General features: G+C 29.9%; 1 protein-coding gene across 4 annotated transcripts in view; it reads left to right on the top strand.

The window, feature by feature from the left end:
• LOC144470354 (uncharacterized) overlaps positions 1–22822 on the top strand; it is a 168150-nt gene that overhangs the window by 104988 nt on the left and 40340 nt on the right. For all 4 annotated transcript variants that reach the window (XM_078181380.1, XM_078181379.1, XM_078181378.1 and 1 more), the window contains one exon: positions 14862–14937. In XM_078181380.1, coding sequence (XP_078037506.1) covers positions 14862–14937 — 76 coding nt within the window. The remainder of the gene's footprint in view (positions 1–14861; positions 14938–22822) is intronic.

Raw genomic sequence — 22822 nt, 5'->3', positions numbered from 1 at the left:
GGTTTGTCATTGGTAATTCTATGGTATTTAATTGGTGCGCGATGGGCCTTGAAAACCGAGGTCTAAGTTTTATAATTTTTAATGTTTGATTTATGAATAATTACACTAAAGGTATAAGATTATTATTTATAGCGAGTTATATTAGAAATATTACTACTACTATACGTATTATAAAAATTATATGCAAGACTTAAATAAAAGTGTACTTTATCTTTCAACATTTCTAATTATTTAATAATAAGGTAACTAGGTATTTATAATTTTTCGATGCCTTCACTGTACCTTTTTATAATGAATTTTGAGTAAGAATTCAAATTATAATAGATACTTCAAAGGTATTTGAATTATTGTGACCTATAGTATTTCATATAGTGATTTACAGTGGATTTTTATTAAACATTTTACATTCAATTTTAATTACGATAGATATTTAGTAAACTTTAATCACAATTGGATTTAAATCGAAGTAAGTTTGATTATAATGAATTTTTGACCAGAATTTAAATTGTAGTAGATTTCAATATAATATAAATTTTAATTACATTTACGTCAAGATTATATTATATATTATCTAAAAGAAATTCATATCGTTTAACGCAATTAATTGTTTCACTTTAAAAAGTGTCTCAGTATTTTTATTATTAACTATATTATTTTTGAAAAGGTAAATGATATTCATTAATATAAACCGCGCTATCGATGGTCAAATGGCAGATTCGATGATTCTTCTTCTTTATTATAAAAATTATAAACACATGAATCAAAACATCATTAATTAATTTATTCATCCCAACATACATTTACATAGAAATTAAAAAAAGAACTAAATAAATTCAATGCACTAAATATAAAGCAGTACAGGCGAGTCATTTTTAATACTCGATACAATTAGCGTTAAAATTTGTCTCACCTCATTTTACGTTTTCAATTTTACAGAAAGAATTTGCAAAATTAATTATTTATCGCTCCACCTTATTCGTGTCTTTGATAATATCAATTTGATATGACAAGACAGATAATGTAGTAAAAATAAAGAACGGTTGGGAGTTAAAGGCTGAGACGTTGGTAACCTTCGTGCACTTATAAGTCTTGCAATAGTGATTAATAGAAACGCATAAAGATCAGCAATCTGTTGATGACTATACTCCGTTCCAATTAGTATTCACTTTCTGTTTCTGGACTGGTACAGCCGAAATTGGAGTTATGTGCGCATTTGCGTGGCGCTGTGTCTTCGGGCATGGCGAAGGCAATGACACACATTTGTCAAGGTTAACCAAGGTCAGCCAATGGCTCCCATTCAGTGAGTAAGCCCGTGCGGGCACAGTGGTAGTCGTAGTCGATGATCCATAAATAAGTACAGTGAGTCACGAAAGTGTTCGAACACACTGTAGAACGAAATAACATTTTCCAAATTGAACCGAATGATTAACACATGACAAAACTTCGTCATTTTGCAAACAATCAACAATCGTCAAATGACGAAAATTTTGTTATTTATATATTACAGAAAATAATTGATTATTGTTCCTTTGATTCTAAATAAATTAAATTCGAATGTTTATGAAACTGAGATAATTTTAACCAAAGATGGTATAATTATAATCATCACTGAAAAATATATGATTTTTAACAAGTGTGTTTAACATCTATGTGTACCTACAACTATAATTTAAACAATAAGTATTACATTTTTCAAATTTTATCACTGTTTAATATTTTCGTTATTTGGTTTATTTAACAATGGATTATAGACTATTCAAAGCAGCAATCTTATTTTGTTTCATAAAAGTAACATAAATATATTTCTGCACATTTATATTGATTTTCACGAGAATATATTTTTGCAATATCGACAATCAAGAATTGAACAATTTGGAATCTGTCATTGATAAAAATAACAAAAATATATTTCAATAGATTTATAACGATTTTACGACAATACATGTACACCTAACATATTTGCAATATCGACAATCAAGAATTGAACAATTTGGAATCTGTCATTGATAAAAATAACAAAAATATATTTTAATAGATTTATAGCGATTTTACGACAATACATGTATACCTAACATATTTGCAATGTCGACAATCAAAAATTAAACAATTTCTTATCATTTCGAAGAAACCTATCTCTATGAAATAAACATAATATCAAATTTTTAACAATTTCATCTTAAATATGTCGCAGATGATAATACTCAAAGAATTGTAATACCTTAACTAGTACTCACCCACTGCAAGTAAAAGTAATCTGATGAGGTAGATAATTTGATGCAGGTAGTACTTCAGAACCGTGAATGATTAAACTTGATTTCACCGAAATGAAAGTCTTGCATAAAAGATACTATTCCACTGTTTTAGTTTATTTCGCAATGTTGAAGATACCAAGTCTGTATATTTAATTACCAAATTTATTTCTAAACACGAATTTTAATATTTCCTGATCAGATTAATTGTAAAGTGTTCTAAACAATAATTTGCTCAGACAATTTGCCATCTTAAGTTTTGAACGATCTAAAAACTTTAACATATTTCCTTATGTAATAAAAATCTTTGCACGCGTTGTTAAAATATTATTGCAAATTGTTTTCAAAGTTAACAGACTTTTAGAATAATATTTCAAATAGTAACTTATTTGAAAAATTTTTAAACTATTTGTGCATTCTTGCGAATATTTTATTTATTTAACTCATTAACAACGAAATAAAATAATTTTATTTGACTATATCATGGCGCCTTTATTTTGATAATCTATAACAAATAAAGTATATATTTTTCTCCTGCATTTTGTACTTCATTACGTACGAATCGCTGTATTTAAAAAGACAATAAATTTCATTTATTTCCGTATTTTCTCTTATTAAAATAAAAGCTATTTATTTTTCTATTTTATGCTGTTAAAATAAAGACTGATTTATTTCATGTTTTAGATTATAAAAATACAATATTTATTTCCACGATTTAATTTATTCTACGTTTAACATTGTTAAAACAAAATATTTTACTTAATAAAATATTTTATTACATATTTATATATTAAAATTAATATCCTTCTTAAACTAGTATTTCAAACATTTTCTCCATAAATATTACCCAGCAGCGAGCACCAGTTAGCGTAAACAAAGGAAAGGAACGTGCATTGTCCACTGAAAAGTAAGTTTTCGTTTTTTAAGCGCACAAAGGTGGGAGAAGGTTGTGGGCAGAGCTAATTAAAACAAATTCGCCGCAAGTGGCTGCCGAGTCACCTCGAACTTTGACACTAGACACTGTTTCACTTTTCCTTGAATATAAATGTAACAATTAATTCGCACAAGGTTCGGCGAGCCGAATATGGAACAATAAACAAGTTCTCTGGTTGCACGCTCCGTTAACTTGAGAAACTGTCTCAGGTGAAGCTCGTTTCTCTGTAAGACACGTTTCTTGTTCGTCATCGTTTTTTTACAAGGCTCTCTGTGCGCCGTAGAAGTAACTGTCACGCTTTAGATCGGCGCGCGAAGAACGATTCTTCTAAACGACTTTGCTCCATTTTTGAGCGTTTCTTCCTTGAAAGCGATCCTGTCGTGCCGCACAAGGCGAATTTCATTTTTCTCTTTAATTGCTGTTTTATCGCGTGACTCTGTGGTTTCCTACGCAAAAACGTCGCACGGTGTACGCGTTCGTTTTGATACTTTGATACTTGCCGTGCGTTAACGCTAAACTTTCATTTTACAGTTGTTGCAATTACGGAGACTTTTTCACGGCAATTGATCGAACAAATTTCTTAATTTTGGTACGTGTCGTAAGGAAAATGGCAGAGCGCACGGTGTGTGAACTTTATGGGCGTAAAGAACCATGAAAACACAATAACACTTTTTAAAAGATACACTGATCAGTGCAAGTAATAAGTAATTATAATAATTATTATAATAATTATAATCAGGTTAGTAATCATTTTATAATATTCATTACTGAATTTTTTCTAAACTTGAGAAATGATTAATTTTTCTGTACCAAATTTGATATACGCTTGTTTCTAAATGTTACTTTAGATTTATAGTTAAGAATATATAAATCAAAATAATCTAGATCTATAGTTAAGAAAAGGGTAGTTTGGATTTACAATTTGAATAATTTTAAGTGCAAAGGGTTAATACTTTGATTGAACTAAACCTAATGCATCAATCTTCTTCAGCTTTTTTTAGTTTGCTTGTGTTTCAGATCGCAGCTGTGCATTTTTAACATAAATGCGTTAAATCTAAAGTTTATTATACCGTATGTCTTCAAGAGAACAATTAATATAACGTTTTGATATTGGTTCATATTATCAAGAACAAATATTTATCACAAATATAATATTCCAAACGAAAAAGTTCCTTCGTTCACTCTGTACGTGTTACTTGCATGTTACAACAAATAGTAATTTGTAGTGAAATTGTTAATGTTAGTTACTCCATTTTACAACGGAATAATGTATAACATATTAGGAGATTGATGAGAGTATAGAATGAAAAATTATTACAAAGAAGAAGTGCAAGCAATTTCGTTGAATTCTTGAAATCTTATTCTCTAAATTATAGTAGAGTTATCTTCGGATTTAAATTATTATAGATTTTTAAAGATTGCAGGTAATGTTAAATACAAATAAAATTCATTATAATAGACTTTTAACGATTATAACAGAATTTTATGAAAATTTAAATAGATTATTTAATAGAAATTGAAATACTATTTAAGTATAATGAATTTTTATTATAAATTTGAATTGTAATAGATGTTTAATAGTTTATAAAGTTAAATTACGTCTCATGTTGTTTTCAGTACATATGAATTAAACATTCTGGACTTCGGTTAAGTTGCATTATTCTTTACGAGCCAATAAAATTTGTTTTCACGCTTCTTCTACTGATAAATAGATAAATTTTATGTTCTATAATAAGTGCATAAATCCTTCAATGCTATGACATGCATCGTTTTTTTTTTCACAACTAGAGACACATTTGCAAAGTTTTTTCATTCAGATGGATCATTTTAAAGTAAAATATTTAAATATTTTAAACCCGTAGTGCAATAATTACACGGCAGATTTTCTGCACATATTGAGAAGTTATTTTTATTAAATTGGTATAAATGGTATAATTGAATAATCGAACGATGAACGAAAAGCGAGAGGCGATTGCGATTATTATTTATATGTACTGAAATATGTGCTAAAATTAATGTATATACTTGACGTCAATATTTGAATTTTATAATCAGTAAATTTATAAAATATTGATATTAACAATTATCATAAAAGTGAAATACAAAATAGTAAATGCTGGCCATAGATTTAACATGCTGTTAAAGTATTTTCAGCTGATTAAAAATGTTAAGAATTAGAATAAATTTCTGTTTAGCTTCTGTTTGTTGTAATCGGGGTAGAGAATATTTATTTCGCATAATAATTAAAATAATAAAAAATTAAAATAGCTTTTAATTCCTTTATTAACCACAGTATTGCGAATAATTATAGAGTCGAAATAACTTCTACATTATTATAGTGATATTTAAACAAGTACTCATCGAAACGCTATATTTATATATTACTATACTAAAAATAATATTAAATAGAAATCTAGAAATAGAACTTTGATAGTTTTTTGGTTAAATGTCAGTAAAAATCTAAACGTTTGTCTTCAATGTCTTCTTTAGTTGAGACATCCTATATATTTCAAAAAATTCAACAAGATATCGATTTTTCGTTGAATATATAAATAATACGATATGAAAAATATATAAATATATAAATAATACAAAAAAAATATATAAATATATAAATAGTATGATAGTTTTGGAAAGTTTCATTTAAACATCAGTAACAACGTAAAAGTTACTTTGTCAGATGTTAAACTTTATTATGTCTTTGTTGAAGCAGAAAGTTACAATTCTCTTTGTTATCTCTTCCAGCGTCATTATTTTTATGTCATAAATCTACTTTACTTCGCCAATAAAAGTCTAACGAGGTGAAATCAGGAGAAACAGAAAATGTATAATACGAGGAATCGGACAAGTGATTTCAATTTTCCAGCACAATTTTTCGACCGCCATTTTGAGCACGTATAGCCTCGGTAATTGCCAATGAAATGTAAAACTGTTCTACTTTATTGCTTCCAAGAACAAGAATAACAGTATGTTTATGTTCAGATGTGAATGTGTGACTCGATGTACTGCATAATGTTTAGAAGATTTCAATGATGTTCAATAAATTAAAACATCTCATTGAGAATGAGTTGAAATGATCTTGTCATTAAGGTTGTAGAATTCACTGTTTTAGCATGAAGAACAGTTTTCAATTCAAGATTTTTAGATTCAAGTTTGAATCGATTTTAAATCACGTTTTTTAAGTCTGAATCCATTGACTTTCATTGATGTTTAATTCGAAGTTTGAATTGCATTTTGAAGAAAGGTTGAAGAAAGATTGAACGAAGTATGAATCAAATTTGAATAAAGTTTGAATTTGCAATCTGAATTGAAGTTTGAATAATATTTTAATACAATTTGATTGAATTCTCAATTGAAGTATGAATCAGATTTGAATAAAGTTTGAATTTTCAATCTGAATTGAAGTTTGAATAATATTTTAATACAATTTGAATGAATTCTCAATTGAAGTTTGAATAAATATGAATTGAAGTTTGAATTAAAGTTTAACTGAAATTTGAAGAGTGTTTTAATGGAGTTGGAATAAAAATTAAACGAAGTATCAATAAAGCTTGAATGAAGCTTAAATAAAATTTGAGTAAAGCCTGAATAAAGTTTGAATAAAATTTAAATAAAGCTTGAATTAATCTTGAATAAAAGTTTTTATCAAAGTATAATCGAAGCTTTGTATTAAAGTATGAATCAGAGTTTTATAACTCCTTTCAAAATTCATTGGAAACAATTTTGAAACTTTGCTTTGTTGAATAATAAATGTACGACCATTACATGTCCTGTAACCAATAAAATAATTCTGTTTAAATAAACATTTCTATGAACCATGAAATGCATATTTAAATGACATATTTAAATCATCTCATTCAGGTCAAAGAACAAAATAAATTAATTCCTACATTTTCATACGTAATTACATATTTCCATGAATTTATAAACCTATATCTTACGTCACATGCTGCATTATGCAAGAAAATTGCCTCTACTGTTCGAAATGTTTACACGTAGTACATACAAACGGTAGCACTTCTACCGTAATTTAATCGATACGATTCCATAAATAACTGATAGCGTAATCGAAATATAAATATAAATTAATCAAAAAGGTTTTCGAAAGCTGTGTTGCAACAGTGATGGAAATTTAATCCTTTTTATACGAATATCGGAATCCAATTACAGATTAATCAATTTTGCAATTAAATGAGCGCAGCGAAATTGTGAAAAATGTTCATAAATTGAGAATGTAAATGCTATTGATGAACGGTTAACTCATTATAATTCAGAAAATATAGGATTAAATATGCCTTACAATTAGTTTTACGGTAAAAATTGAAAGATATTTCTCAATCTGTTTAATCGACTTGCTGTTACTTTTAAACAAATCTTACTATTGTGAAGAATGATTAAATTGATGTTCAAGGATGTGTGTAGGTAATTCCCTTTACACGTCGACGCGTCACTTATATGACATGATTCAGAAATTCCAGCAGTCATTGTAATAATAACATACTTATTGGGCATGATTTCAATGTGATGTAATATATGAATAAAAATTTATTAAAAATAGAAAGGATTTATAAGTATATGAATAATGATTTATTAAAAATAAGAAGTACTTAGAATTATATGCATAAACATTTATTAAACAGTAAAAGGATCTATTAAAATAAAGAGGATTCATACAAATGTAAATAAAGAATTATTAACAATAAAAAGTATTTAAATATATACGAATAACTTTTTAAACAGAAAAAATATCTGTTGAAAGTAAAAAGTATTTCTAAAAATATAAATAAAAATTGACTAAAAAGAAATAATATTAATTAATAAATAAATTCAGAGACAGTTCTCAAATTGAAATACATCAAACATGACACAGACATGAACTCATTCAACTTACCACGTAGTCAACAAACAGTGGCATTTTTCTTCAGCAAGTTCGCGTGGCAAAAGCAAGAAAATATATTCGTAAGGCAACCAGATGAAAAATCTAAGATAAGTGTTTTTCACGCAGTTGTTGACCGCATTCTAAAACCGCTATCATAATATTATTTCCTCTGTATGCATAATATAGATATGAAAATGAGGAAAAGGAAATCGCGAAATCGTTCCCAAGAATTCCGGTATTGCATTCACAATCACGAATCCGCGCACAATATTCGTGGAAATCGCGGTATATTCATGGACGAACTTGGCAGCGCTACCGGGGAAAAAAAATTCGCAACTGGCAGGATTGTTGAATGGTACAGGATGAAGTTCCAGTAAAACTCGCGAAAATTCTGCTGCGAGGCTTTTTTCAACGATGTTGCAAAGCTGAACGGAAAATAAGAATTTTAAGGGAAAAAATGTACGATATCGTACGAGAGTTATGCGATTATTTTGTGTTCGAATAATATCCTTTATTATTCGTATCGAAGCTACCGATAATTATTAATAAAGATAAAATGTTATAAGTGTATAAAATATTATAAAATAAGTAAAATTATTCCTTCAAAATGTATGATAGGACGGTTGCATTAATTATGTTAGGGGATGATCGAATATGTAAGTTGAATATGTTAAATTGCAGATCAATAATCGACAATTTCGCATAACACAACAAAAACTAAGAAATTTAACGTAACATAAAAAATTACGTGATTATGTACATTTAAACAATTCCTTTGATTTATTTAAAAACTATAGATTTATTATTGGACTGCGGATATTTATGCAAAGTAAAGATTGCCTAACAAGGGATAAGCCCCAACGAGGAAATTGAAGAAATTCGGAGACCTTGGAAATATGTAAAGCATATGTAAATATGTATTACACAATTCTTTCTCTTGCATAAATTTATTTTAAGTGTTGGAAATTAACAGCCAAACAGTCGGTTATTTTTTACTTCATTCTTATAATTTGCAAACTGTACTAGACAGAATCAAAATTTATTTCTTTTCTCGAAATCTAATACATACTATTCAATTTATTAATTGTTTAAATAATTAGAGAAAGCTGCCAACAAGTAATCGATATTTTTCATATCACGTGATATATTCGGTCAAAAGACGTAACTTTTGGTTGAACTTATTTGTTTAATCTTACATAGTTTGTAAATTATGTTAGATGAAAAATAGCCAAATATTTGCGAATTAATTTTCACTCCGTAAAGTGAATCTACACGGGAAAAGAGAATTATGCTATGTATATCTATACATAGTATACATACCCCCGGCGCTTTAGAATTTTTTAATTTCCGGGGTTTAATTTCCTCTTGTAGTCACTTTACCTATAAAAGCGAGACACAAGGATCGAATAATCGTATCTCCTCGTCGCAAATTGTTCCAGCTGAAAGACAATATAAGAGAATTAACTGTACCTAGGTTACCTAACCTAAGACCTTAGACTATAACAAACCTAATCAGAATTGCGATTCACACAGCAGTAATAGGAAAATTTTTAATGATATTTGTGACGTAGTAATGAGCTCCTTCTTCGTTTTAATATACATTATGCTGGAGGCTGATCTTTTTTATTGCAAAGACAAGAAAAGCTGTTTTAAATATTTTTTTAATAGAAAAGTAGGTATGTAAATAATAAAAAAATTTTCTCTGCTCAATTTAAATGAGGTTTGAAGTTTAAATGAAGTCTCGATTGAAGTTTGAGTAAATTTCAATTGAAGTTTTAATTGATGTTTCAATTGAAATTTGAATGCAATTTAAAGGATGTTTGAATGGAGTTTGCATAAAGTTTGAATTAAATTTGAATAAAAATGGAGTGAAGTTTGAATACAGTTTGAATGACATTCGAATAAAGATGAAACAAAATTGTAGCATTTACTTTGTTAATAAAAAGAACAGTTTTAAGTTCAAGTATTTTAGATCAAAGTTGAATCAATTTTAAGTTATGTTTAAATTTAATTCTGATTTCATGTTTCTATAAAGTTTGAATTGAAATTTGGATGAATTTTAGTGGAGTTACAATTAAAGTTATAATTGAAGTTCGAATAAAATTTGAAATGAAGTTTAGATTGAAATTTGCTTGGACATTTGCAATGTAGTTTGATTTGCAGTTCGAGTTGGAGTATGAATAATGTTTGAATAAAGTTCGAATAAAGTTTAAATGAAATTTGAATAAAAATGGAATAGTCTCCAAAAAATTTAAATAAAATGCAAATGATATTTGAATAAAGATTGAATGGAGTTTGGATAAAGTTTGAATAATGTTCGAATTAAATTTTAAATAAAATTCAGAATAATGTTTAAAGCCAAATGTAAAGTAAATTAGTATTAACGTTTGAATCATGCTCGAATTCAAAATTAAACCGAAGTTTGCATCGAAGTATAAACAAAGTTTCAATTAAAGTAGAAATCACATTTGGCCCAAACTAAATTACCTTACGCATTACAAAATAAAATGCAAAAATTTTCTGTCATCACAAACGGCCCTTTAATCTCATTGACGAAAGATATCTTAACAAAGCGTGCACCCGTAGTAATAACTACACTTTCTCAATAAATAAAAAACAACGAAGCGTCGACAGATCACAAGCGCGCGAAGAGTTGACGCGGCTTAACGGAACATTTCATGGATGCGTATACCTCGATATTCGACAATCGCGCGCGTCCGCTACCTGGCCTACTTAAAAACTGCGCGTCTCTCATTTCGGCGGTGAACAGCGAGAACCGTGTCCGAGCCGGTAAACGATATTCGAAACAGAGCGCAATTGCGTTTCAGAACTTGTCTAAGCCAGCGTGGAGGCGGTGCATCGCGCCGACGCTTCTGGATTAGGATCCGAAACAATTTTATGTTAACGAGATCATCGTGATTCACCGTGAATCCCAGCGTATTATGTAATCCGACAAACAATGGACGCGCAATCGCGTGGACACTGTCGACTCTTGCAATTATTGAAGCTGCCTCTAGCCATTTTCAAATATCTTTTATTTCTGTCAGGATTTTAGTGGAATGTGGGAATTTTGTAATAGTCAGTACAGATGCGAATATCTGATTAAGGAAGTATTGGGTAACACTTTGTTAAACAGCAACAAATCGTTGCAAAATAATAAAAAATATAAAAACGCTACGAACTTATTCGCCAACCCAATATTAACCCTTTGCACTCCGAGCTATTTTAATTCGATATTTAAAATCGTCTCTCTGACCTATAGTATTTCCAGTTGAAGTAACTTACTGTATTCTATATGATGTATTTACTGAATTTATTATAATATTATAGTGTTAAATAATATTAAATAATGTTAAATGATGTTATTATAATGTTAAAATTATTTTGAAACGTGATACAATATTTTTTCGTCGTTCGAGTGCGAAGGATTAACAACGCGACATAGAAACACGTCCTTCCATTGGCATTTAGGTTTAAATTAGTCAGAAGTTGGGAGTAATTCTAATTTAACCCTTTGCACTCGAAGCCATTTCAACATCAAATTTAAAATAATTTCTCTAAGTCGTAGCAATTTCGTTCTGTATAACAAAGTACATTTTATGTATATGAAATTGAGTCTCATAATTCGTATAACAGTTACATTTTTAACAACTTTTTAGATTTAAGTTTTGGTGATGTCTATAAAAATAATTTTAGAACGTGGTATAACAATTTTAATAGCGCCTCAGAAGTGTCGTTCGAGTGTAAAGGGTTAAATTTTATCAGTTAAACTCGATGGTTAACGAGAGAAGAACGCTAGGAAGAGAAAAAAGAAGCCAGAAACGGTTTAAAAACAACTGATGCATGCGCGAATTATCTCTATGGCGACACAGGACAGTGCTGGTTACCAGATCACGCTGATCCACTCGAAATATTATTTCTGACACCCCCTCCATCACAAAACTCGCGTATTCCGTTCCAATCCTGACAATTTCGATCTCAAGCCACGGTTGCTACAGAATTTCATGCCAACAAATATCCTTTGGAGCGTCGAACTTGCTCCTTTCCACGGTTTTTGTAGTACTCTGGCATTTGGCAGAGCTATACACGCGCGAGTCTCTACAACGTTTTTTACGGACCATACTATTTGGAAGTGTTCCCGACAGACCAGCCAGAATGTGCTAAGAACACTGAAGAAAATTTTGTTTCGTACGTAGCGCCATGTCAGAGACATCAATTTGTATCGGCTTTTATTTTACCGATTAGACAGAGTTATTATATTTGGTACTGCATTAGGTGAGGAAGAAAGTTCGTTCTGCTATAATAAAAAAGGTATTTGATAGGTATTTTAATAGCTTACTCATTGTAATTTATATTATAAAATTAGTAATAAAGTATTTAATATTGTAAAATTAATTATATAATTTCGTCATTAATATTATAAAATTAATATCGTAAACATTAAGTTCTCAGACTTTGTTCTATTGTTATTATTATTAGTTTATTAACCTAATTGCTTTGATATCATCTAGTTTCTCTGATCTCAGAATGCAACAAAATAATAAATTAAAAGAATTCCTAATAAAATAATTTGTAAGAAATAATTAATTACAAAAATTACATAAAGGTAATATAATTTTGTTGCTATGAATTTTTGATGTTTATTAACACGCCAATCACCCATTCAGAGACCAGAATAACTCAATGAAATCAAAGGAATTAATTTAATAAAACAAAATCTGCGAAAGTAATGTTTACGATATTAACTTTATCTTGTGGTAATAATCGTGTCATTTTATAATTAATTTCTATAAATCTAGAAAAATCTGAGAGTACTCGCGATATTCTGCAAATAATAATAAAAGTATAATGCAAGAAACGTAGTTGCTCTCGTCGTTACCTGTATGATAAGTACGCGAGCTCCATCTTGACATCCTAAACACTCAATCTATCTTCCTGTGGATTCAAGGAACAAATGACGTCAGAGAAAACATTCATCGTCGTCAACGTCTTTCTGGAATCTTTGTTCTTTTCCTCATGAAAGAGACGTTTCTTTCGTTCCGTCTTCCTCTTCTGCCTGAAATACATTTTCTCTGTCTGAGAAACGTATTTTTCTTTCTGACTCGTTATATTTCTACAAGACGAGAATGTTCTTCTCTTGCCTCGTCTCATATTTTGTATTCTAAAGTTGTTGACAGTAGGAAAACTTTTTCGTGGAATAGATCGTATGTTTTCAATAGAAATTGATTTGAATGCTCAATTTAAATTTTGAATAATAAATTATATTGTTTTAAGAGAAATTTACTTGAATGCTAAATTTAAATTTTAATACTATATCATATTCTTTTAAACGAAATTGATTGGAACATTATAAGTCACTGACGTTTATTGCTTTATAAAAATATCATGACTTTACATAAATACCATTTAAACTTCTCGCTATTTCTATTACAATCTATACTCGATTTAATAAATAAGAGTACATTTATCTATAAGACTTTTTTTTATAGAATATGATTAATTTTTGTATAAGAAGACATTTCTCAATAAGTATAACATTATAACAAAAATGACGAAAACTTTAAATGAATTCTATCTTAACATTATTATAAAGTAAAAAATATTATTTACTTTCAGTATTTGGCAGGTATTTTTTATATTAAATATAGTAAGTAGACTAGCCAGTAGGTTTCGTGTATTTATTAACGACATATTTGTCCAACGACATGTTACTATAAAATTAATATAAAACTGTCATAGTAAAATCAATTTAAAGAATTCGTTTCTTTTCAAATTTCTGACAGTATTTTATTATGTTTTTAATAATAAAATACTACTATTATAAAAATAACTTGAGTAATCTATCGAATATATCATCAAAAACATACACAATTTTTTTAAATTTCTTCCGTTTCAAATAATGTACCAATACTCGCAAAAATTGCGACATATAAATGCACGTGTGCTTAGAAAAACGTGTACCCCCGATTTCCAACACGCTTTACAAATAAGAAACAGAATTTCTATTCGTGCGCGATTGCTTGCGAAACTCGAGCGACTGTCCATCACACCTGCGCAAGGGGTGGAGTTTTCCTGAAGAATACGTAAGCGAGATTAAAAACTGCAGAAACGCTCAATCACATCCAGTAAATTTCCGGGAGCGAAACTGCGCGCACTTTGAACGCGTGTCAGACTTCGCATCAGTCATTCAACGTGTTTTTTCCGAAAATCATTCAATCGATTCAAATGCAACGCAAGGATTACCTTAAACTGCTGTAACCTTGCGAATAAAAATTGCAGAGTAGTTCTTTGTATTTTTGGTAAACCGCATCTGCAAAAAAGATATTAGGAAGCTTGTTAATTTTCGTTAAATTTTGAAATTTTGATAACGACAAATATGGTGTTGCATTTAGAGGGTTGCAGTGGTAAGGGTGCATTAAACGTTAAAATCCTGAGATATTATCTTAAAGCAGAGGTTTCAAACTCTAAATATCATTTTTTGATATTAAGATTTAAGAAATAATTATTGCCAAAGTTAGCCAATTTTTAGCAAAAAATTTCTCTAATTCTATCATAATTTTTGTAAAATAAAACTATCGTAGTATGAGAACAAGAATAGTATGAGAATGATATGAGAACGGCATGAGAAAGGTATGAGAATAGTATAGGAATGGTATGAGAAAGGTATGAGAATAGTATAAGAATGGTATGAGAAAGGTATGAGAATAGTATGAGAAGATGATATGCGGTTTAATTATAAAGATACGAGTATGATAAATTGAATGGAACATTTACGAATGATTGATGCTTTTTGTTGCAGATTTCGCGAGGCGGTCTAACGGACGTTGAGATGACTCGAGGAAGAAGATCACCTCTCGCGTTAAGAGTATGCATAGGTAAGAACGCATTACGAGTCGGCGTTTATCGATTTATTTGCATAATTCATTGAATCGCGAGTGCATAATGTATGTTCGCACATACCTCGACGGTCGAGGTTGTCGAGTATTACTATAAAAAGCCGATGCAGGAAATGAACCGGTAGAGTTAATACTCAGTCGATATAAGAAGGGTGATAATTGAATTACTTTTAACAATGTTGTTGTTTTGTTCATATCATCGATGAATTGTGCTTTTCAGCTTTTATTAAGTACCAGTTTATGTTAATTCATTGCAGTCAAGTGGTGATTTTGGGTTAGCACTAGAAATTGTTACATCATGTTGCAAAATAATTTGTAAATTATCATGTTTATTTAAGAGATTGTTGTATTAACCCATTGCACTATAATAACGAGTCAGACACGTGAAAAACATTTCATGCAAGATCTACTAAATATGAATACTATTAATTTCTTCTAACCAATTTTATTTTATTTAGAATGTAAATGATATTATTATAATTATTTCTTCTAATTTCTTGTGAATCGAAATTAAATCTAATTCGTATGTTATCAAAGACTAGAAATTAAAGTAAATAAGAACAATAGCGAAACAAAAATTGTTTGGTCCTATTAGGGAAAATATTAAGGATAAATAAGTTTTAATTAATATAACGTTGGAGGAATCGTAGTGCAAGGGGTTAACTGTAAGATTCTATATTATATACAAAAACTGTATTAATACTTATAAAGTAGAACTAGTGTAGGTCAGGAAAATTATCTTCAATTAAAAGTGAAAATGAATTAAAACTGAATATTTGAGGTTAAAAGTTTTGACTAGTTGACTATTTAACTATTTGAAGTTCAATCTTTTTAATATTTTACTATTTTACTATATAACCATTTGATCATTTTAAAATTTGACTATTTTTTGGTTTACCTATTTGACTATTTTACTTTTTGTCTGTTTACCTATTTGATTACTTCACTATTTGTCTGTTTACCTATTTGACTATTTCACTATTTGTCTACTCAGATATTTGAATTTTTAATATCTAAGTTTTGAATACATAAATTTGAATATTTAGAATTTGAATAATTGAAATTTGAATACTTGCACTTTAATATTTAGTAACAGCTTCCGATATTGTTTATTTATGCTTCCCTGACACTATCTGAACTTCAGCGATCTGCTTCTTATAACTCGATATGCATTTTCCATTCACTACTGCAAATCTGATCTGTTGCAACTATAAGCAGTGATCGTCTCGAATATCTCTTTCTTTTGCACATAAGTTGGACCATGTAAATGAAACCATCTAAGCAACCCGTTAGGTCTGTGTAAAACAACCTTGCACGTTTCGCAGAGATGAACAAAATGATAAAAACAGTTTCAGGTATCAACGCAAATACTATACTCTGTCTATGCGAACATTTACATGACGGTACACGCATCTTTCACGCTTCAAATAATGAAGTTTAATGCCTGTTAGCCTACCGCTTAATTGTTTATACATTCCATTTATATCGCGTGCATCGAAAAATAAGAATTTGCTAATAAAATTCGAGTTTCAATGAATATTATCAAGTATTCAAAAACTTAACATGTATCTAATTCAGCAACAGATGGAAAGTCCACGATTACTGTAATTAAAAATAATGAATCGAAGATTGGAATTTTTAAATTTTAATAATGAACTTCATTCATGAATGAATGATATTCGGCGTTAGACTATCGGTGAAAAATACAATTGAAATTAAAATTGACCAGATACATGAACTAACATATTTTAGGTGAGCGTTTGTTTGTTTGGTAATGGCGTTGGTAATACATTTATCGAATTATTTGTTTATTTTGATTAGGAAACATGTTACATCAAACCTCGAATAAAGAATTAATAAATGTTTGTTGTATGCGCAGTACTAATTGATTGTTTCATTTGCAAATGATAACTAAGTGTTTCAATTAATTAAAACATCATTTAAACAGTCCCGCAAACAATTTATTTTTTATCGCTTATTTACAAATAAAATATTATTTTTCATTTGTTCCTTTTGGAAATGACAAGTAACAAATAATTTTAGCTTCTCTTTTGTCTGAATATTTATATAATATCTGATATGTCGTTTCTTATTCGAATTTATGTAAAAAACAAATATTAAGTTATTCTTGTTCCTTTATTACATTTACGCGTAATAAATCTTAATTTCCATTTATTATCAAGTATCGACGTATTAAAAAACTCAATAATGTTACTTGGAGCAATTGTTTACCATTATTTCCTGACTATAACATGAGCCCGAATAAATAACAAATAATAAGCAATGAGATGATAATTAATAAGCAACGATTAAAAATTTATTTACAAATAAGAAATAATTGATAACTATTTCTATCATTTAATGAAACTTCCAAACAACGAATAATGTTTTATTTTAATATCTTATCTTTTTAATCGAATAAATATTTCTTGAAATGATGTTCGACTCACGTTACTCTATGATACATTCGCGATCTTGCTTCTCCCACAATTAGATCAATTATCCAAGTTTGCCGGAACGAAGAAGCTTAGCCTCCTATTCGCTCAAATAATCGACATTCTACTGCAAATTAAATTACGAGAAGGAATGTCGTCATAGATTTCAGGTGGATGCAACTACGCGACACGTACAATACATATGTATGCGAGTTTCAGTCTTTAAGAGAACATGGAACGTCTCCGTCGCATCCTGTTCCATCGCGATACCGTGTTGCGAAGATTACCAATCGTGTAGAGACCGCACGAACTGTTCAAGGCACGAAGTACTGTTAGAATTGCTGCCCTGTTCTGGACTGCAACCTAACCGTAACACTTGTCTTGACGATATCAATTTATGGCTGCGCCAAACGCGACACACCGCTCTCGCTATGGGGCAACAGGCATTCAAAAGCGGAATCAAAGTTCCGTTTCATAGGTGTCCGCATGATTAAGAAATAATTATACGGACGGATAAAATAGATTGAACATAAAGGTCACAATGTGGTAGATCGTTTTTCATTTTTACGAATTATTAATACGATTACGTAATATTAATGCTGCCTATCTTCTAAGTGACTGCAGTATAAAATTGTTATTTACAGTGCTGTTATTTTCTAGATTTAACTAATTGTTGACGAGCATGTATTTGAATACCGTAAAATTTCATTTTGATAGCATACATTTTTCTTGATCTTTCATATTAATTTTACGGATTAAAAGTAGCTGTTTTATGTTAATTTATAAAAATAATAATAAGAAATTTATTTTGATTTTTAATGAGTGATTTTGTAATATTTGCCGCGACTAATATATATGTTCAATAAATAGTTAAAAAATGTGTGATTCTGAATAATTGTAAATTATAAAATTAGTCCGTCATTTTGACAGGTTCTGTGAACCTAGTGTTTATATATTTATTAAAATACTTATTTCAGCTGAATGAAATATGGTCTTCATACGACCACCATAATATGAAGTAAAGAATATTCAATGCCATTTAAAACAATAAAGGCGACCTCAATTTCTTATTGAAAAAATAATACCCTTTTTAAATTCAATGTTTTACCATATAGTTGACAGGAAACAATTTTATTGTCAGATTAACAAAAGTACTCGAAAAACTGTGCAAAAAAATTAAGGAAACACCTTGTGAGAGTTCATATACTTTTGCGAGTCTCTTCTGGTACGTTTTTACTGTAAATGTACTGTAAAGACGGTATTTATTGTTGAAATATTTTCTAATTTCGCTTAGGCGGTCTTAAAACGTTATATGTGTCATGTTATATCGAATGCTTTTGTTTAAGTAATATATTTAATTAGTTGAATGGTAGAGGTTATGTCAATGCAAGCGTTCGAATATTTTTGAGTATCAGTGTATGTAATCTAAATGTGGCTATTTATTTTAAATGAGTATGAGCCTATGTATTCTAAATGAGTATGAGCCTATGCATGCTAAAATCAAGGTGTTAACACCTTATCGATCGGTAGCCTATAAATCGGCTTTTTGCCCCGATCGGTAGCTTGTGAATCAGTTGCCATGGTAATCATTAATTTTGTATCTATTATTGAGATTTTGTTAGATTGTACTACAAGCTTCAATATTATTACATAACTTTTTAAATATTAAATACCTTACGCGATTAATGAGATAAATAAAATCAAAATAGAAACGAACATTTTTACAACCGATTGACCGGTCGATAAAGCGTTAAGGTTATGTTACCTATTTCTAATTATCTAAAGTACGTTACACTAAGAAATACTCTTTTACATCGTTCGCTAAAGAACGTCAACCCAATTCATAAACTAATAATAATAATTACGGAACGATGCTCGCTCGAAATTTCCTCGCTTCGCCAAGACTCAACGTTCGAAATCGTGATATCGAGAACGAAAGTTTCCGGTATTTGTTCAGCCCGCCGGAATCGAAACCGAAAGTTTCTTTCGATCCCTCGTTTGCCAACCGCGTCGGTGTTATTATCGGATGATTCGTTCCGAACTGGTAACTTCGTAAGAAACTCAAAACGAGAATTCGATCGATCGAGGAATTAGAAAGCGGAATTCTTTCCTTGTATATCGCGCACGCGGTTCAATGCTCGCTTTTAAAATCGTTCCGAAACTGTTCCACGCTTTACGCAATAATACAGGCGAATTTCGCGTTTGCATATTGTGCGCCGATTTAATAGAGTACGCATGCTCGTTACTTTAATTATTCCCGCGCGCAGCTATTCGCCTCCGCGTTTTAACGCTCTCGAAGAATCAGCTCCCCCTTCCCTCCTTCCCGGAATTCGCTAATGCGATTGTTATGCAGATTCGTAATAGTCGAGTGTTCGAATTACGCAACGCGTTCTCAAACAAAGCGATCTCATGCCGACGGTGGATTTATTTGAATAAAAATCAGGTGAAGTCTGTGCAAGCTTCGAACGCATTGTTGACGCGATTTTGTGCGTTTATGGAGAACGTTGAATAGCCGCAGTTTGAGACACAGTAGACACGTGATAAGGACTGAGGAATACGACAGTCTCGTTTGATAACTGTTTCGTGCATTTCCGGTGGACAATTTTTATTTTCTATAGTGAACCGCGGTTTGGTGATAAGAATGATTTATTTAATTATCTGTTGTCGATAATTGTGAAATGAAAGTCCGATTTCTGGCGGTTTTAGAATTTATGTATCTGTCAGATCAGTTGCTGAATATTAATATATGTAAAATATACTAAGTATATAAACTTTTATTAAATATATATAAATACATAAACATAGAAACAGATAAAATATACAAATAAACTGAAACATTATTTATGTGTTGCCCATTTAGTCAATATATGTTGAATAATAACATATGTTATATGTTCAATATATGTCGAATTTAAAGTTGCCAATACCTTTAAATTCATGTTACAACATTGAAGGTAAAAACAGTTTCGTTTATTCATATTAATTCGTTATAAAGTACAGAGATCAACTTTATTACTTTAAATTAGCATGTCCCATTTTTTGTGCTTGATTTCAGTAGATTGGCTTATTCTGAACATGAAGTTGCATTTGACAGAAAACTTATATAACCCTTTCTGAGATATTCTAACAATAGGACCTGTAAAGGAGGCAACAGTTCAAGAAGTAGAACGTTGCATTGTTACGGATGGTCGACATTACGAACATGAATAGCTTTATGAAAAATGTCATACATTTCAGAGACTGCAAGTGTTAAAACAACTGTAAATTAATACTTTTATATACAGAAAATGCCGATCTATTGGAATATAGCGTAAAAAATGGCATGCTGCTGAAAATAACAAAATTTCTCTATACCTACACTTGCAGATATACCATTTATATTATATTATATTAAGTTACATTACATTACGTTACAGTACAGTATATTACGTTACAGTACATTACAGTACGTTATATTATGTTAAATTATGTTACATTACGTTTCATTGCATTACATTACATTACGTTACAGTAAGTTACAGTACATTATAGTACGTTACATTATGTTATATTATGTTGTATTACATTACATTAAATTACATTGCATTACATTAAATTACATTACATTACGTTACAGTACGTTAAAGTATGATGTATTACGTTAAATTATGTTACATCACGCTGCATTACATGACATTACGTTACACTACACTATACTATTTCCTATTACATCTCATTAGAACTTATTATAAGTAACATTTACGAGCATTGTTTAAACTAACCGAAATATCTAAGTGGACAAAACTTCTGTGCCACACTATATATTGTTACATTATTTTCAATCTCCTAAAATGTTTAAGAGGAAAAGTCAACTTCTCCGTTATTCCATTCGTTGACAATTCGTATTCCCTATAAAAATCCGCAGTCCAGTTAAAACACAGGAAAACAACCGACACTGTATTTGCATTTCTCACTGGACGCGGTGGAAAGTTTTGTAATTGAAATCTCGCGGTATACGTATACGTATTATATACATGTACCAGCGGATATATTGTTCACAGTTTGAGTTTACCGATACCAACTCCGTCGATCGAAAGTGAGACAGAAATTCGATTGTACGGGGAAACACTTACAGGCGAAATGCAATTACGAGGCCGAGCGGAAAAATAACTCGCCGTCGCGCAGGACCTTTGTGTGTATTAAAAATATCCGAAGGAAACGTGGTAACTCCATCAACGGACACAATCAGTGCCAATATTGAATTTGCAAAAAGGTATGTCGCTGAAACTGCGTTTTAGAGAAACAGATTTGAATGGATTTTAACGTTGAATTACGTTGTGCCCAACGTTGATTTTAAAATACCTCGTAGACACGTGATTAAAAAATAATAATAAAATGACACGTCCTTTAGTATTTTGTGTATAGAGTCAAATGACACTATTAATTTCTTATTGTGTGGGATAATTATCACATTAGAACAATTTTTTAATAAATCTTCAATTGTTGCTCTTCAAAATGAAGAATTTTGTCGTCTTCAAAATTAAAAAACGATAGTTACATAAAGTATTAAAAGAGAATGAAAATGACTGATTAATTACTGATTAACCAAATTAATAATATTCATCAAAACGGAAAAGTTTTTAGGAATAATTGCACATTTGGAGATTGGATAAAGTAACATTTTCATTTGTTCGGACCTCTTTAAAAGAAGACTTTTATGTAAAAGTTTGGTAACTTCAGATTATGATAAATAAAAATTGAATCTACTCGGAGAGAACATTTGACTGCAAATGCTTGCAAAGTTGAATTTTTAAAAATATGCATAGTAGCGAATTGCGCAAAAGTCGAGAGTCGCCTGTACTGTATCTATAATAATTATATAATCAGAAAGCAGAAATTATCTGAAATAATTGTAACTAATCACTGTGATCAGCGATGTTTCAAGTATGAACTACTTGCGTCAATGCAAATTCCTTACCTCTATATTACTGAATATAGAGGTAAGGAATTTGCATATCTCGTTAATTACTCCAACACGTGGCACAGCATTCCGTCGCCTTATACTTCTATAATCAGTACTGTGTGTATGGTTGTTGTATTGTGAATTGTGAACTTGGTTTTGATGTTAATTAGCGAGTGCGAAAAAATGTTTAGAGTGAACGTACAGTGTATAATCTTGGCTTGAGTTGAGATGCAAGGAGGAAATGATAGTTGAATGTGAATGGATTATTAATTCTGGTAACGGCAATGTATAATAACTGTTAAAAGATATTCATTTACATTAGTTAAATATTTATATTTTTTTGTTATTTAAGTTGCGCTATTATAGATACAATAAATACTTATTCATTTAGATATTTTTGCCGTAGTCTGATAATTCGGTCGCAGATTTTATATATTTCTGGCAAAATTTTTAAATTAATATGTAACAATATAATAAATGTAAAATT

This window comes from Augochlora pura, chromosome 5 (genome assembly GCF_028453695.1).
Source record: "Augochlora pura isolate Apur16 chromosome 5, APUR_v2.2.1, whole genome shotgun sequence".
Taxonomy (NCBI): Eukaryota; Metazoa; Arthropoda; class Insecta; order Hymenoptera; family Halictidae; genus Augochlora; species Augochlora pura.
The sequence above is the reverse complement of the archived record's forward strand: the minus strand, read 5'-3'. Positions and strand labels throughout refer to the sequence as shown.